General features: G+C 46.6%; 2 protein-coding genes across 2 annotated transcripts; both read left to right on the top strand.

The window, feature by feature from the left end:
• Window positions 1-1184: 1184 nt before the first annotated feature.
• On the top strand, window positions 1185-9266 carry slc39a13 (solute carrier family 39 member 13). Its single transcript, XM_068739259.1, has 10 exons — window positions 1185-1274; window positions 2521-2886; window positions 4141-4248; window positions 4470-4612; window positions 6083-6199; window positions 6403-6492; window positions 7647-7697; window positions 7819-7951; window positions 8053-8152; window positions 8500-9266. Exons 2-10 carry the CDS (start codon window positions 2559-2561, stop codon window positions 8573-8575), a joined length of 1146 nt encoding a protein of 381 aa, XP_068595360.1. The 5' UTR covers window positions 1185-1274; window positions 2521-2558; the 3' UTR covers window positions 8576-9266.
• Window positions 9267-11229: 1963 nt separating this feature from the next.
• On the top strand, window positions 11230-14940 carry tmem276b (transmembrane protein 276b). The gene is made up of 4 exons (XM_068739654.1): window positions 11230-11623; window positions 13371-13484; window positions 14363-14500; window positions 14693-14940. Exons 1-4 carry the CDS (start codon window positions 11230-11232, stop codon window positions 14938-14940), a joined length of 894 nt encoding a protein of 297 aa, XP_068595755.1.

Raw genomic sequence — 14940 nt, 5'->3', positions numbered from 1 at the left:
CATGTTCATCATGCAGTTTAACAGAGGACAAACTTGAAAGGGTTCTTTGATATGATAGGGACTCCTGTGACTTTAGAGGGATGGGTTTATTTGGTTTTAAATCCAGAAATTATGCAGCAGTCACTTGGAGGAAGGAGAAAGAGGAGGGCGACCGTTAAAGATTTAAATCAGCAATTATCTGAGTCGTTGATGCAAAACTTCATTTTTGCATCGTGATCAGGTTGCAACATGGAGAAGTAAGTGGTGAAAGCAGGGGCGGCTTGATGCATGTTTAGGACAAATGCATGTCAGTAGATCAGATGGTACATAAATTTCCTGATCGCTGAAAAAATAAATGCAATAAATAAATAAATAGGTCTTTGATCTTGTCTTTCTCAGATCTGGATCCTGTGGCCTGCAGGTTTTAAATGTTTTCCATTTCCAATTAATGGGTTTTGTGCAGATTCTGCAGCGACTGAATGGTGGTACAGAAAAACATCAATTTGGGGTTAATTTGGGCTAATTTGCCAAATGTGAAAGTCAGTCTGTATAGTTAGAAGACCAACACTGGAAGTGGAAAAATCCTGCCGGATAATTAGCATGGAGCTGTGGGTGCAGCCTACATGGAGGGATATAAAGCATTTATTTATACAGATTACCGAAACTGTAAAGCAAAGCAAACTAAGGTGTCTTCTTAATGGTAGTGAGAATCTAAAATATCTACCTCAAATCCTCCATTATCTATTCATTGTGTTATTACACCATTTATAAGCTTTTTGAAAACTAAAACACAAGAAATCTCCGCATTCTTTTAGCGGCTAAATTGCATCTATTATTAGAGCATATGCTTGTAAATCCGATGTTGACAAATCGAATTTTCAGTTTTCAAACAAAAGTAGTCATTTTGGTATAATTTAAAAATTATAATTCCCATGAAACTTTCCTATAAATAAACCCTGGATGTCAAATTATTTTTATTTTTTACTGCGCGTATTCTAAGTATCATATTCTTGTCTCCTTGGGTCCTGGTGTTAAAACCTATTCCCCGGGGCTAAAAATAAAGTTACTTCCTAATATTTTTGGTGGGGCGGGACCCAGCGTCCCGACCCCGCCCCCCGGCATCCTGATACGTGGCTGTCCCGGGGAGAGCCATGGAGACCTGCAGCTACTTTAGCGACCCAGATTGCGGCTTCCTGCCCTGAGCAGCTCGGCGGAGTCAGTGGCATGAGACTGCCTTCATCAACTCGGCCTGGATGGCAGGGACACACTGGAGCACAGACTTCCGTCACAACAAGGTATTTAACAAAACAACAACTTTAAAGTCGTGATTTAAACGTGTTTATATCTTTTTCCTGTCCCGCGGCGTTAGCATGAAGTTAGTCGCGCTGATGCTAGTTTTAGCAGCGCGCCTCTAGCCGTTAGCATTGATTTGTTATGATAGCGCGTGCCGGAGCTAACCTCTCTACACCGACTTTCGGCTAACGCTAGCTTGCTAGCTTTGCACAAGCGACGTGAGAGTTGGATGAGCTGGTTCAAAAACTTATGTTGTTGCTCAAGCAAGAGTTTTTACACTCAGGTTATTTTCTGGTTGCTTCTAATTATATCTCTGTGGCGTTTATATTTTTAGTTTTCGGACTGTCGCAGCAAGGATAGCTCTTGGAAGTTAGCTTCGTACTTTAACATCTGATCTGCCCAGCTGACTCCCAGGGGAAAATGATGAGCAGCAATTTTAAACGGGATAAAAGCGAGCTAAAGATGACACCGAGGACGAACACAATTCAAGTCTAGTGTTTTCCTGGCTGAATGTAACTTTATAGCATAAGTATTGTTGAATTTAGGTGGGGTTAGGTTGTGGAACAATATCGAGTGAGCTGTACAATAGTTGAGGGAAAAAAAACTGCGATGGATATTGTATTAAAATCAGAAACATGGGGCCAAATATTGCAGCAAAACAAGTTTGTAGAGATTTGTTCAACTGCATCTCAATGTGTGTAATCGGGTTTGTAAATGTGTAATATTCTAATGATAATAATTCTCTCGGTGTGTGTATAGATTTGTGAGTTTGTATACACTTCTGTAAATGTGTTCGCAGAATCTGTGCATGCACACAGAGGGAATCTCCAATACTGCATTAGATGTTGATGGTGCATTGATATTAGAGACGAATCTATTAATTTGTGGCTGGATCTGTAAATGTGTAGATGTGTGGATTTCACATGATTACATGATCAGCTCTCTATTTAAGCAGCTTTGTAGCTTTTTAAAGGAAGAAATCGGCCATTCTCGGTCATGCTTGATAGAGCCTGACTATTTTTTTGTTTCTCTATTTCTAAACTATCTGAATCTCTGATGGTATCGGGCGAAGCAGTAAGAGCCAGGAATGCAGATCCAAATCTTGTTCTGGTTCTCAAAGCAGTAGCTGCAGATGTTGCTGTTTAGGTCACTGCTTCTGTGTTAAATCTGTTGTACATTGCTTACAATGTGGAGTAGCAGACCTCTTGCCTGAAAATCTCTCTCTCTCTCTCTCTCTCTCTCCTGCAGCATTACTGGTTGCAAGTTCTTTTTGGACCGTGGGACGGATGAAAGGCGCAAGCTTTAGGAAGCCCAGCTGGGCTGTAGCTGCTCCGTTTATCCTTGTAGCCCTGCTGATGCTGACCCCCAGGGGGGCATCAGGCAGCCAGAAGATGTCACAAGCTGCTATGGCTCACGCAACAGCAAGGGCTGCAGGTTCAGGCCCCAGCCTGACGGATGACCTCCCGGGCCTCCAGGCGCTAGCAGACTTCTTGGCAAGTGAGCATGGTCACGTTTGCCTCTTGTCTCTGGTGGCCTCTGTTGCTGTCGGCCTCAGCGGGATTTTCCCCTTGCTCGTCATTCCCATTGAAGCTGGAGCAGCCCTCAAAACAGAAGGTGAGACATTCAGTCCCTCTGTGAACTAAACCAAAGGAGAACTTATACATTTGACATTGTAATTAACGTATACACATATTTGTATACTCCAAAATCTGCGATTCTCTTCCATGCCAGGGCTAAACTCAGCCGCACCTCATTCATGGTGGGGAGTTTTTGAAAATATAAGACCCCACAAAATGGGCACCGAACTTCCTGGAAAACTGCTGGAAAGGAGGAGAACATTTCAATGACGACCTCCATGATTGTTTTGCATAGTTTACTGCATTATACGTGAGCAGGCTTTAAAAAACAAATGAGACTGGAGGTTTTTAGTGCAGACTGTCCAGTGAGTGATCAAAATCCAAAGAGCCACAAAAACATTATATTGATGTGATAAAGTCGTAACAATCCGATTCTGTGAACTGAAGTACAAATTAAGGGAAAGATGAGTGGCTGAAAAAGGGGAAGACAAAACAAAAGGAGTCACAATTTGAACATTCTTCTTTCTTACCTTCAGACGGATTTTGACAAAAATAGAAGTGCCAACATTCCGGCAGCTCTGTGAGCTTAATGCTAACACCATCTTGTTAATATAAACGCAATCCTAACACTGTGCTGTTTCCCATGTCCACCAGCTAGCATGTTTGCTTTTAATTAGAAAGGTAAATGCAATAAAGAGCTGAAGCTAGTGGAAATATCTTAGTCACAAAAGTACAACAACATCTTTCCAGATGATGCCCGAAAAAGAATCCAGAGTTTACCAAAGACGCTGCAACACTACTTCAGTCTGGGATGCAGCGATGGGGAACCCGGTAGCCTGAGACACAAACGGAACTTTCATTGGGTGGAAGATTACGCTTGAACTCGCGTAATGAGGAAAACCACAGCTGTTTATGGCCCCCACTTTCAATTCTCCCATATAAACACCCCGGGCAGAAACGCCTCTGAAACCGCGCACAAAGTTACCGTCGGTCTGCCTGACGCCTCTCGAGTGGCCCCGCCCACATGAGCGTGGCATTCCAGATGTATTTTAGTCCACGGATTTTTCAAGTGCAGTCCTGACTGGAGGGTTAGTCGTTACCGGGGCGATCTGAAGCACGCGTTTTCTGCGGAAAACATTCTGTGAGTAATCACTGTAGATAAAGACTTCTTTATTTTATTAAGCGCTAGAGAAGGTGACGTAGAAAGAGGTGGGGCCGTGAACCAAAGGTAAAGTCGGTGACGTTCCTTTATTCTTCGGAATCAGCCGTTTTCTGATGATCTCTTTGTCAGCTGGAGGCCGGAAGCTGAAGCAGCTCTTGAGCTTCGCCATCGGGGGCCTGCTGGGCGACGTATTCCTTCACCTCCTCCCTGAGGCGTGGGCGAACTCCAGCTCTTCAGGTGTGTCATCACCTTCACACACATTCACTATTTCTTTACCAGATTTCTATTAAAACAGTCAAGAAAGTAAAGATGGTTCTTATAGAGATTGGTGATATATTCACCGACTCGGCTACGACGCACCGTGTTTTTTTTACTTAACCCATCGTGTTCCACACATCCGAGTTGTCGCACACTTTTGTTTGCTGACTGCATCTGCTCTACCACTTGATCCACTCCAGCTGTTAAAGACAGCCGCTACACCACCCAGGGCCTGTGGGTGATCGGCGGCCTGTTGGCCTTCCTGCTCCTGGAGAAGATGTTCCCAGACCACGAGAGCCAGGACGATCCCGTTTCAGATTCCGATTTGAATTTTAACTCTGCTGTGAGTATTTCAGCTGAAGTAGTCTCTGAAGAAAGAAACGTGTCGAGCCCTTCCTTTAATTTCCTTTCAAATTGAATGGTTTACGAGTGGAATAATGGCGTCGCGTTGAATGTGTCTGCGGGCTTTACAGACACAATCAGAACAGAACAACAAATCTCTGACGCTCGCTGAACGTTGTGAAGGCCTTGGAGCTAAATTATTAACAATTAGTAGAGCTGGGTAATGATTGTCTATAAATGCTTCCCGTCGGTTTCAGAGCCACAGAAACGGCACGACCAGTTTGCTTTACCGCTTACATAATCGCATACGAAGAGAGTGTCGCCCGGGAAAATAAACCGACATGTGCCAAAGAGCGTCGTGCCGCGCAGCTGGTGCTAACGGAAGCCTGAACGAAAGCAGGATATGGATCCCGTGGCTTCTGTGGAACATGGTGGTTTTAAAGGATCCACCTGCGTCTGGATCTAAACCACCGGTCAGAACCGATCCAGAGGAACCTGATGTGCTTGAAGAAGGTTTTAGAGAATGTTTTTTTTTTATAAAAGTCGCCCTCCGCAGCTTCATTTGTAATTAAAGTAAAAATGTTTAAGTCCTGTTCGCCTGGCCTGAGCTCCAAGCATCCTATTGGTAGTCAGTCCTCGCACTCGGATTCAGGACTAACCAGGCTATCGGTAGCTCTTCAGCAGTGCCGTTGCTTAGTTACTGGCTGATCAATAGTGCTCCACATTGATAAGCAGGATCGTTTAGAATAGCCTTCCTCTTCAAATCCGAACAATTCCCATTCCATCGTCTCGCCTTGCCTCTTGTCTGTTTTACCAGTGAGGGGGAAACTATTGGAATTCATGGCTCAGCTCCTTCGCTGGCGTCTATTTATAGTTCTGGGGTGAAGCGGCTTTAGCAATTTCATCTTCAGCAAGAGAGCGGAGAGGGATGGAGTGTGTCAGACGAGGACAGAGGATGCACACTGTTCCCTCCAAATGCTGTGCGTCAGCGAATGTTGACTGCAAAGACTTTATTTTTTACTTCAACAACCAATGACATTATCAAAATGAAATCAAGTTCACTGGCCGTCGTGACCATTTGTTCCTTTTTTTTAAAGGAATGTGTCATGATGTGGGTTCGTTATTTTGGGTCATGCCCAGCCTGACGCCAAGAGTGAGACGGAGTTGATTCATTACTTTTGGACGGCGGTTGTCGTGGTGATGATCGTCCTTTGAAGCTGAGAAAGAAGAGAGTCATACTCTTGTGATGCTGCTGTTTCCCCAGACCGGGGCCGAACGCCATCCATGTCTTCTGCCTATCTTAACTTTACTGTCGGGGAAAAGCGGTTGCTAGGCAGCTCATTGATATTGGCTGGTCATCTTTTGTTCCGGGAAAATTAAGGGCCAGTGAGTTTCCGAGTGTTCATAGGATATAACAATGTGGAGGTAGAATATACTTTTTAAAATGTTGGTTCTTTTTTCCCCTCCACAGAGCCATCACTCCGTTTGCAGCGGAAAGGAATCAGCAACACTCAGAAATGGGCATTTTGCTGAGTCATGGAAATCCTCCAAGCAACAGAGTCTGCAGGAAAGACGAGTAAAAATCAAGGTAGCGTCGACCCCGGGCGTCGTTCTTTAAGTTAAAGATTAAAAATAAGATTGTTTAGGAACAGAGACGCGAGGAGACAATGGATCATTGTCCCCTCGCGTCTTATCTGGCGTGACCTACAACCAACGCCCGCCGTGTTCCTGTTGACCGTTTGAGGCGCTAACGCTAATGCTAATGCTAACGTTGTGTTTCCCGTGTCGCAGACGAGTGGATATTTGAACCTGCTGGCCAACTGCATAGACAACTTCACCCATGGACTCGCGGTGGCAGGGAGTTTCCTGGTTAGCAAAAAGGTAAGAATGCGGTGTGCTGATGTATGTCGTTGTGAAACTGAGATCACGCGCTGCAGCCGAGGATCTCGGGCGATCGCGCTAAAGCGACGCCGGGGTGAAACATGCGATCACTCTCCTCCCGCGGTGGAGCCCTCACCGAAGCCTTTGTCAGCGGGGAACTTCTCCTCCTCCTGCAGCAACGTGTGTTTGTGCTGCTTCAGAACGTTTCTGTGTATTTGCGTCTGTGAGGAGGAGGAGGAGGAGGAGGAGGAGAGTCCAGCTGGTCAGACATAAGGCGTAGCAGCGTGAAGAACGGATCGATGTGCCAGAGAGGAAGTTCGCTAGATTCCTCAAACGAACACGCACGCACATGATTTTAGCTTCCTGTGTGTGCTCACAAGAAAACAATCCTCCAGACCAGGATAGGATGCGAGTTCGCTGCAGTCTCTCCTGATTTAGTGTTGGTGATGGAAGAGCCACCGGAGCGCAGGGAAAGGGTTGCAGTTACCCCGAGAAAAGTCTGTTGTTCGACCGAGCCGTTAGAAAAGCAAAGCTGTCCAAACCCTTTTATGTTCATGTTTTCTACGGGGGGAATAAATCCCTCTCAGTCGCTCTGGAATCAGGAATCCATGAACCACACTCTTTATATCGATGAACCCAACACTGGATTCCTGCTGGAAGGAGTTGTTTTTAGCATTTTAGGCCCGGCACCACCCGTCCTGCGACGTTCCGGGCTGTGATCTCAAACACATCCTGTAGAGTCGAGTCTGATTCGCCCTGCAGAACCGTTCCTTTTGACCGTACGCGGTTCCTTTTGACCATATACGCGGTTCCTTTTGACCGTACGCGGTTCCTTTTGACCGTACGCGGTTCCTTTTGACCGTACGCGGTTCCTTTTGACCATATACGCGGTTCCTTTTGACCATATACGCGGTTCCTTTTGACCATATACGCGGTTCCTTTTGACCATATACGCGGTTCCTTTTGACTGTACGCGGTTCCTTTTGACTGTACGCGGTTCCTTTTGACTGTACGCGGTTCCTTTTGACCGTACGCGGTTCCTTTTGACCGTACGCGGTTCCTTTTGACCGTACGCGGTTCCTTTTGACCGTATACGCGGCTCCTTTTGACCGTATACGCGGTTCCTTTTGACCGTACCGTTCCTTGTCTTGCAGGTTGGGTTCATCACCACCTTCGCCATTCTGCTCCATGAAATCCCCCACGAGGTGAGATGGCCGCGCTCTTGGCTGAATTATACCACATTGTTTTTAAGATGACGAGGTTTATTGTGCGAACGTGAATCGGCGCTGCGTTTAGCCGTCGCTAAGCTACCGCTAACGTCCGCAGATGGGAGACTTCGCCATTCTGCTGCGGGCCGGTTTTGACCGGTGGTACGCGGCTCGCATGCAGCTCTCCACGGCGCTGGTCGGGGTGTTGGGCGCCGGCTTCGCTCTGTGCGCTCAGTCGCCACAAGGCGCAGGTAAGACGGGTCCGAGTCCAATCGTGCCTACGATTTAACACGCCGATGATCCAGGGAGAACATTTGGCGGTAAGCGGAATCGTCTTCCTCGCCGTTCACAGAAGATGCCACGGCGTGGATATTGCCTTTCACCTCTGGGGGCTTCCTTTACATCGCCTTGGTGAACGTCGTGCCTGACCTCCTCAAGGAATCCAATTTGAGGTACCTTTTTCTACTCCCAGTGGTACCAGATTATATTTTAATAATCCCGCATTATTTCCTTCCACGTTGGCTCAGTTTCACAGAATAATAATGGCCTCCAGCCGTTGACCCACATCAGGACACGCGTGCGTCTCTGTCAAACTATGAACGAAAGGACTCTGGGTCCGCTAGCGCGTCGACATTGATCTGATCCGTCTCGCACAAAGTCGCCGATGTCCGGACGTGCAACACGATCGATGCGGATGAACTGTGAATAAGGTTCAGCGCTCCGTCTGGTACCAGGCGGCGTGCGCCGTGCGCTGCGACTGGTCCCTGAACGCGTCTCAAACGGTGCCGTTGTTTTCCAGGCAGTCCCTCCTGCAGATCCTGCTCATTGTGTGCGGCGCGGCCGTCACGGCGCTGCTCTCCGCCATCGTTGACTGAAGCTCGCCTGCCTGTCGACCACCGTTCTCATTCCCGAGTAAGAGATTCAACCTCAGAGGTCATCAGCATTCGATCTGGGACGTAAGGGCGGCTCTTTAGGGACGGATGAAACAAAGAACTGCTGACCGGATGCTGTCTAATGTGCCAAATTCAAATATTGAGGGTCTTCAGATGTGAATCACTGTTACTAAATTGTTGATCAGACAATCCTGTTGTTTTGCACATGCGCGTCCGCGGGTACGCCTCGTGCACCCGTCGAGTACGGCTGGTATTATTGGACCTCTTGAATCGTATATTCGACCCCACGTGTTTTTTAAATTGTCGCTCAAGGTTGTGCGTTTTTATTTTATTCTGGTGTATCTGCTGCATATTTATTGAAAATGAGAAAGGCGATACACGGTTTAATCAAATGTGCACACTCCGTTTTGTCCTGTAAAGAATGATGTTACTAATAGTGCCAAGTCTAAACCAAAGTACAGCTGCATATATTTTTGTGTTCCTCACCTCGCAGTACGATCCAGCTTCCTTTTGAACGCAGGTTGGTGGTGTGTTTGTTAAAAATTCGTTTTGAGTTGTACTTCTTGCCAAGAAATGTGTGAGACGGAGACGTAACGATAGTTTATATGTATGCCATTCTTTGTGTGTCTCTTGGTGAAAGTTTCCACACCAAGAAATAAAATAAACTTTTCATTCCTACCTCTTAACTTCCATTTTTCCATGACTTGGCTATATTACACTTCAGACAAATGCCCCCCCCCCCCCCCCCCTTTCAATCTTTCAATCTCTGATGCTAAAACAATTTGAGTCTGAAAATGATCAAACTTGAAGTCCGTGTCCCAGAAAATGACATTTCTTTCAGCGTGCTCCGTAAATATTCATCGATTCACGGCGTCTCCAGAAGCGTCTTTTTATTATCTGGCCGCTGTGCAAATAAAATAAAATAAAGACTGCAGTGTATTCTGAGATGGTGATGATGCAAAAGAACACGCCTGCTTTCAGACAGCCAGTTCAGGACGCTGACATTAGCATAACCTCGTTGAATGTCAGGGTCAAGGTGCTGAGGCGGCGCGGTGCGTTCACTGGACGCTGCACAAACGCGTTCTGCCTGGCATCCTATTAGAATGGCAGTCAGGCCCGTGGTTGTGTTGAGACGGGAGCAGAGTAAACACGCAGTCTGTTTGCCGAGCTTCCGTTGCCATAACGACTCGGCGGCAGGTTTCCTTCCTTAGTCGTCACCCTGTGAGCAGCTGATTGTCTGCAGGAGTCTTTCTCGGCGCTGCTCTGCTCGGAATGCTGAAGCTGCGGATCCTTCGTTGCTGTTCCAAAGAACGTACGAATCCAAAGCATCGCGAAGAAGACGATGAGTTCAGGAACGGTAATCCTAGTCTCGATTTAGCATAAACACGAGGAGGATTCAGTGATGTAAGAATTAGATTTAGTTTGTTTGACCATGCAGAGATTTAATTGGGTACATCCAGGATGAGTCGCCAGCGCAATGCAGAGCCACAATCGGTTGCATTGTTTTATAAACCCTAAATTGTGTATTAAAACGCTGTACAGTAATTGTGTTTTAGCTGGATACTAAGAAAAGAAAGAGCAGTTGGAGAAAGTTAGGAAGTGATGTCACACATTTGTGCCTCAGTAGACCTTAAATTTACACCGTTTTGGGCCTGATATAAACAACTATCAGCGGTTTGATGCTGTTTGATCTTCATCGTCCTCGTTTACTTCTCATGCAGGCGTCTTAGACTCTTACGCATTTCTCTTTTATAAACCCTTCTGCAGGAGAGCGAGCTCCTTTAAGTGATGTCATATTTGGATCTGCAGGATGCCAAATTAAATAATGCCACCATGCTGTCATGTGACCCAGTGGCGTACCCCCTCCCTAAATATCTATATCCCGACCTCCCACTCATGCATTATAATCTAGATTATCAGGATTATGATTATGTTTCATTCTATTGACAAAGCTTTGTTTTTGTTTTTGTTTTTGTTTAATTCCCTTGCAATGTTGAAGAAAGTGACTTTTAATCTGTCTCAAATTCTAATCAACTTTTATTTTTGGCTAAAGATCCATCACCCACCCCCACCCCCACCCCCCCCCCCCCCCCAAAAATGATACAAAATTCACATACCATTTAAAAAATATATATTTCTGCACAAACAAAGGCGCACACATAGAATCCTCACTGGATTTAACAGAACTTTACTGCAGCTCTTCAAACATTCATTGTCTTCATTGATGTACATATATTTTATTTTAGATTCAATCAGTCCTCCACAAAAGGAGCCCCCTCGTTCCTCCCCTCCCCTCCCCTCCCCTCCCCTCCCCTCCCGCGACAACCTGCAGGAGAGAGCGCGCAACTGCATCGCTGCTCCTGCCTCCTCCTCCTCCATCCCCGCTCCGCTCCTCTCCTCTCCTCTCCGCTCCTCTCCTCCTGTACCATAACAGATGGTGGGAGCCACACAGCATCTCCCGGGCACCGCAGCATCCAGCCCAGACGACGCCGGCCGTGCGCCGTGATCATGCTCCTGACGCACGGCTGCTCGAGGCTTTGAGTGCCGTCGTGATTCGTTTCACGCGGTACCGCCACGGTCCACGGAGGAACCTTCTCGCGACTGCTGTCGAGTAGGGGGGGGGGCGGGGGGGGAAGATGGCCGCTATGAAAATATTAACAGGCACGGGGCTCTTCTTGGCGCTGTGCGCGCTGGGGCTGCTCGCCATGGCGATCTGCACCGATTATTGGTACGAGACCGACGCCAGGAGACACCGGGAGAGGTGTAAAAACTACGCCAACAAGCGCAACGACCCGGGGTACATCTACATCTCCAACCACAACCTCCCCCTCAAGATGCCTCCTCAGAGCCCGCAGCGGAAAGGCAGCGGGCCGGACGCGGCTCCGATCCGGGGGAAGCGGCACTTCTTAGCCGCCGCGTCCGCCATGGAGTCTCACTGCAGCCGGCAGTTCAACTCCACCATCTCCGGCCTGTGGAGGAGGTGTCACCGGGAGGGCTTCGACCTGGAGATCGAGGACCTCATCTACAAAGGTAAACAGTCTGCCGGGGGGGGGCGCTTCTTGTGCGCCACCAGGCCGCGATGCTCAGCCATGAGCGCACGCCTCGCGCAAAACCACGCCGCCGCGGCCCCCCGCATCACGCATTTACGCGCTGTACATGTTAGCGTTTAACCCTCGACATGGCGCGTATTTGTGCACGTTTCCGTTTATTTTCGTGTGTGTGTGTGTGTGTGGGGGGGGGGGGGGGGGGGGGGGGGTCGGTCGTGCATTTCGCTGTCCGTGGTGCTGAGCGAGGCTCCTCCGGCCCGTCTGATGGACATGCGTCCAAAATGCTCAGGACAAGCATGGATATAAAGTGTGCATGTGTCCCGTGTTGTGTGCGTGGATTCAACCCCCCCCCCCCCCCCACAACAATGGGGATCCCTCTCAGGCCTCCCTCATGGATGCATCATCTGGTCCAGACTGAGGTCCCAAACCTGGTCTAGTACAGCGGGCTTTGAGGGGTTGTTGTTGTTGTTGTTGTTGTTGTTGTGTTTACAGCTTTCGGCGTGTGTGCGCGTGTGCGTCCTCACACACAGACTTTAGATTGTCTGCTGCAAACATATATTAATGTCCATCTATGTCTGAGCCCACACCAGTAGATAAAGGTACAAATAATACAATAAACTATTAATATTAAATTTTAATTATTGTCAAATCAGCACAAGATTAATAATTCGAGATACTAAAAAAAAAAAAAAAACTACAGGACTGAATTTCATGAGACTCCTTGAGAGTCAGGAAGAACCCTTTAAATTTTAGAGCGAATAAAGAGATAAATGGACTGACTCTTTTTTTTTTTATCTCTCAGTATTTTAATCCGTTTCTAACAGCGATCTTTAGGAAACGTGCTGAAATTGGAACCACTGAATTTTGGATTAGATACAAATAAAATATATATTTTTTTACTTACTAGAGCTGCTGATATTTTTGTGCATCTGGTTGAAATCTGGATTTTGTATTTGACTAGAAGATACTGTTGGGCACCAGAGGAGGTCTGAACTCTACTCACTGTCCTTCTACTCATGTGTGATATCTGTTTCTATGTTTACACAGAGTGGGCGTCATGACAACACATCCATTGACTGAATCTTTCAGCAGTCAACGTTATTTCACGAACGCCTCTGCATCACGTACAACCTCTGTATTTTGTGAGATACATGTAACGTGTCCGGCCCGTTTACTGATATACAGCGTATATCATTATCTTTATGGGAAAGATAAATAAGCGTTCTTGCCTTATAATAACTTTGCTTTCAATGCATTTAGTTTAAAAGATGCTGTGATGGAGTTTTAACTCATACAGAGAAGTCACACCTCGACATCCAGAAAGAATTTTGTGCGCTATCTTGCAGGCAGGCAGGCAAGCGCGTCTTAATTTAGGATTTTGGAACTCGACTAAATGCTTTTTGAGTCCCGGAGGTCTTAAATTTCTGAATGTCGGACTGTTAATACTTGTTTTGAATGCAGTTTATTGCACTGACCATCAAGTCGGTGATGAGATCCACTTTAAATAGAAGCAATTAACTTTCTCTATCTGACCTTTGCATAATCCAAACTCCACATTGTTTCCTAATCCTCCTTAATGACAGCGTAGAAGTGATTTGGGGTCCATCTCCGTAAAAATGAAAACTGAAAACTGAAGCTTTCCTCCAGATGGAGATGTTTACTTGTTGACTCAAAATCAAAAGATTTCCTCTCCCCGTTTTTAACAATCCCCATAATTGTCTCCCTCCCAGGTATAATCCAGCGATGCACCCCAGTCAAATATCACTACTCTTCGTCCATCCTTCCGCGAAATCTACCCATCAACATCACAAAGACCATACGACAAGATGAGTGGCACGCGCTCCGTAAGTCTCAACACGTTCTTCTGTCTTTGTGGAGAATGTTTGTCGGAAACACTTTCTGCCTCTGGGTTTTATCTGCATTTATTCTGCTGCTTCTGATGTATTTAATTAGCAATAAAAACAGGAAACAACAAAGAGTACGGCTCCATCGGATCGTAGTGAATGCCTGAATGTAGAATGTCATTGTTCCATTTAACAGTTATCCTCAGACGAGCTCTTTATGTCCTGCTGTGATGTCATTCCTCTGTTATTTGTCTGCAGCAGCTAATTTTTTTAACTTACACTAGAACACAAGGGCATTTTACAGGAAGTCAACGTCTTGACATTGGCCAGATGTTCCTTCACTCATCGCTTGTAAGGAACAGCTGCCTCAATCCTCAGAATACATTTTTACCTTCTTTGTTCCCTTAACAGAGGTTATAAGATTGATTTGGGAGTTGATTGATTGTTTGTCCTGTCCACTGACCTTATTTTATCAATCCATTTTTATCTAGAGACAGATTAAAGTTCATTTAGACCTTTTATTGGATGAGAGTCGGAACAAAATATGAATTCAACTTTAAGATCAGCTAATAAATTATACAGCTACAATTTTACAAGTTTGTTCTTTCCTCCATTTGTCATTTCTTGGAAAGAAGGGAAGAAAAGAGAAAAGCAACATCATTATTTTAATTAAGTGACGAGAAGAAATGAAAGGATTGGCCCAAAAACTCCAGCGCAGAAGTCTAACAGAATGACTTTACAACTCGTTATCAAATAAAATACGAATAGGAAATCGTAATTGCCCTTTATCTTAGCGTGCTGTGATGATTTTAGACATTTGCTCATTCCGCTAAGCATCCAGAGTAATGACCGTTCAGACGGCGCCGCTCCTCCCGCAGATCTACGGAGAATGACAGCCGGCTTCGTGGGCATGGCCGTGTCCATCATCCTCTTCGGCTGGATCGTTGGCGTGCTGGGATGCTGCCAGCAGCATGATCTCATGCAATATGTAGCTGGGCTACTCTTTCTCATGGGAGGTAGTGTGAGCGCACACGCACGCACACACACACACACACACACGCACACAGAATCCCATTTACTCCGTTTCTGTATTTGTTTGGTGACAGCTGAGAGCAGCCTGAGACATTCGATCCGTGTCCCGCCGTAACACGACTCCTGTCCTGCAGCGAGTTGCCGGTTTGAATCCTCTGTCTTTTCTGCCCACCCAGGAACGTGCTGCATCATTTCCTTGTGCACATGCGTGGCCGGAATCAACTTTGAGTTATCCCGCTACCCCCGCTACATGTACGGCCTCCCTGAAGACATTAGCCATGGCTATGGCTGGTCCATGTTTTGTGCCTGGGGGGGGCTCGGTCTCACATTGCTGGCTGGCTTCCTCTGCACCTTGGCCCCTTCCTTGAGCACGCCCGCTCGCACGACCGTCCACAAGCCGAGGCAGGAGAATGGAACCGTGTGA

The sequence above is a fragment of the Brachionichthys hirsutus genome, chromosome 1 (genome assembly GCF_040956055.1).
Source record: "Brachionichthys hirsutus isolate HB-005 chromosome 1, CSIRO-AGI_Bhir_v1, whole genome shotgun sequence".
Lineage (NCBI taxonomy): Eukaryota > Metazoa > Chordata > Actinopteri > Lophiiformes > Brachionichthyidae > Brachionichthys > Brachionichthys hirsutus.
The sequence above is the reverse complement of the archived record's forward strand: the minus strand, read 5'-3'. Positions and strand labels throughout refer to the sequence as shown.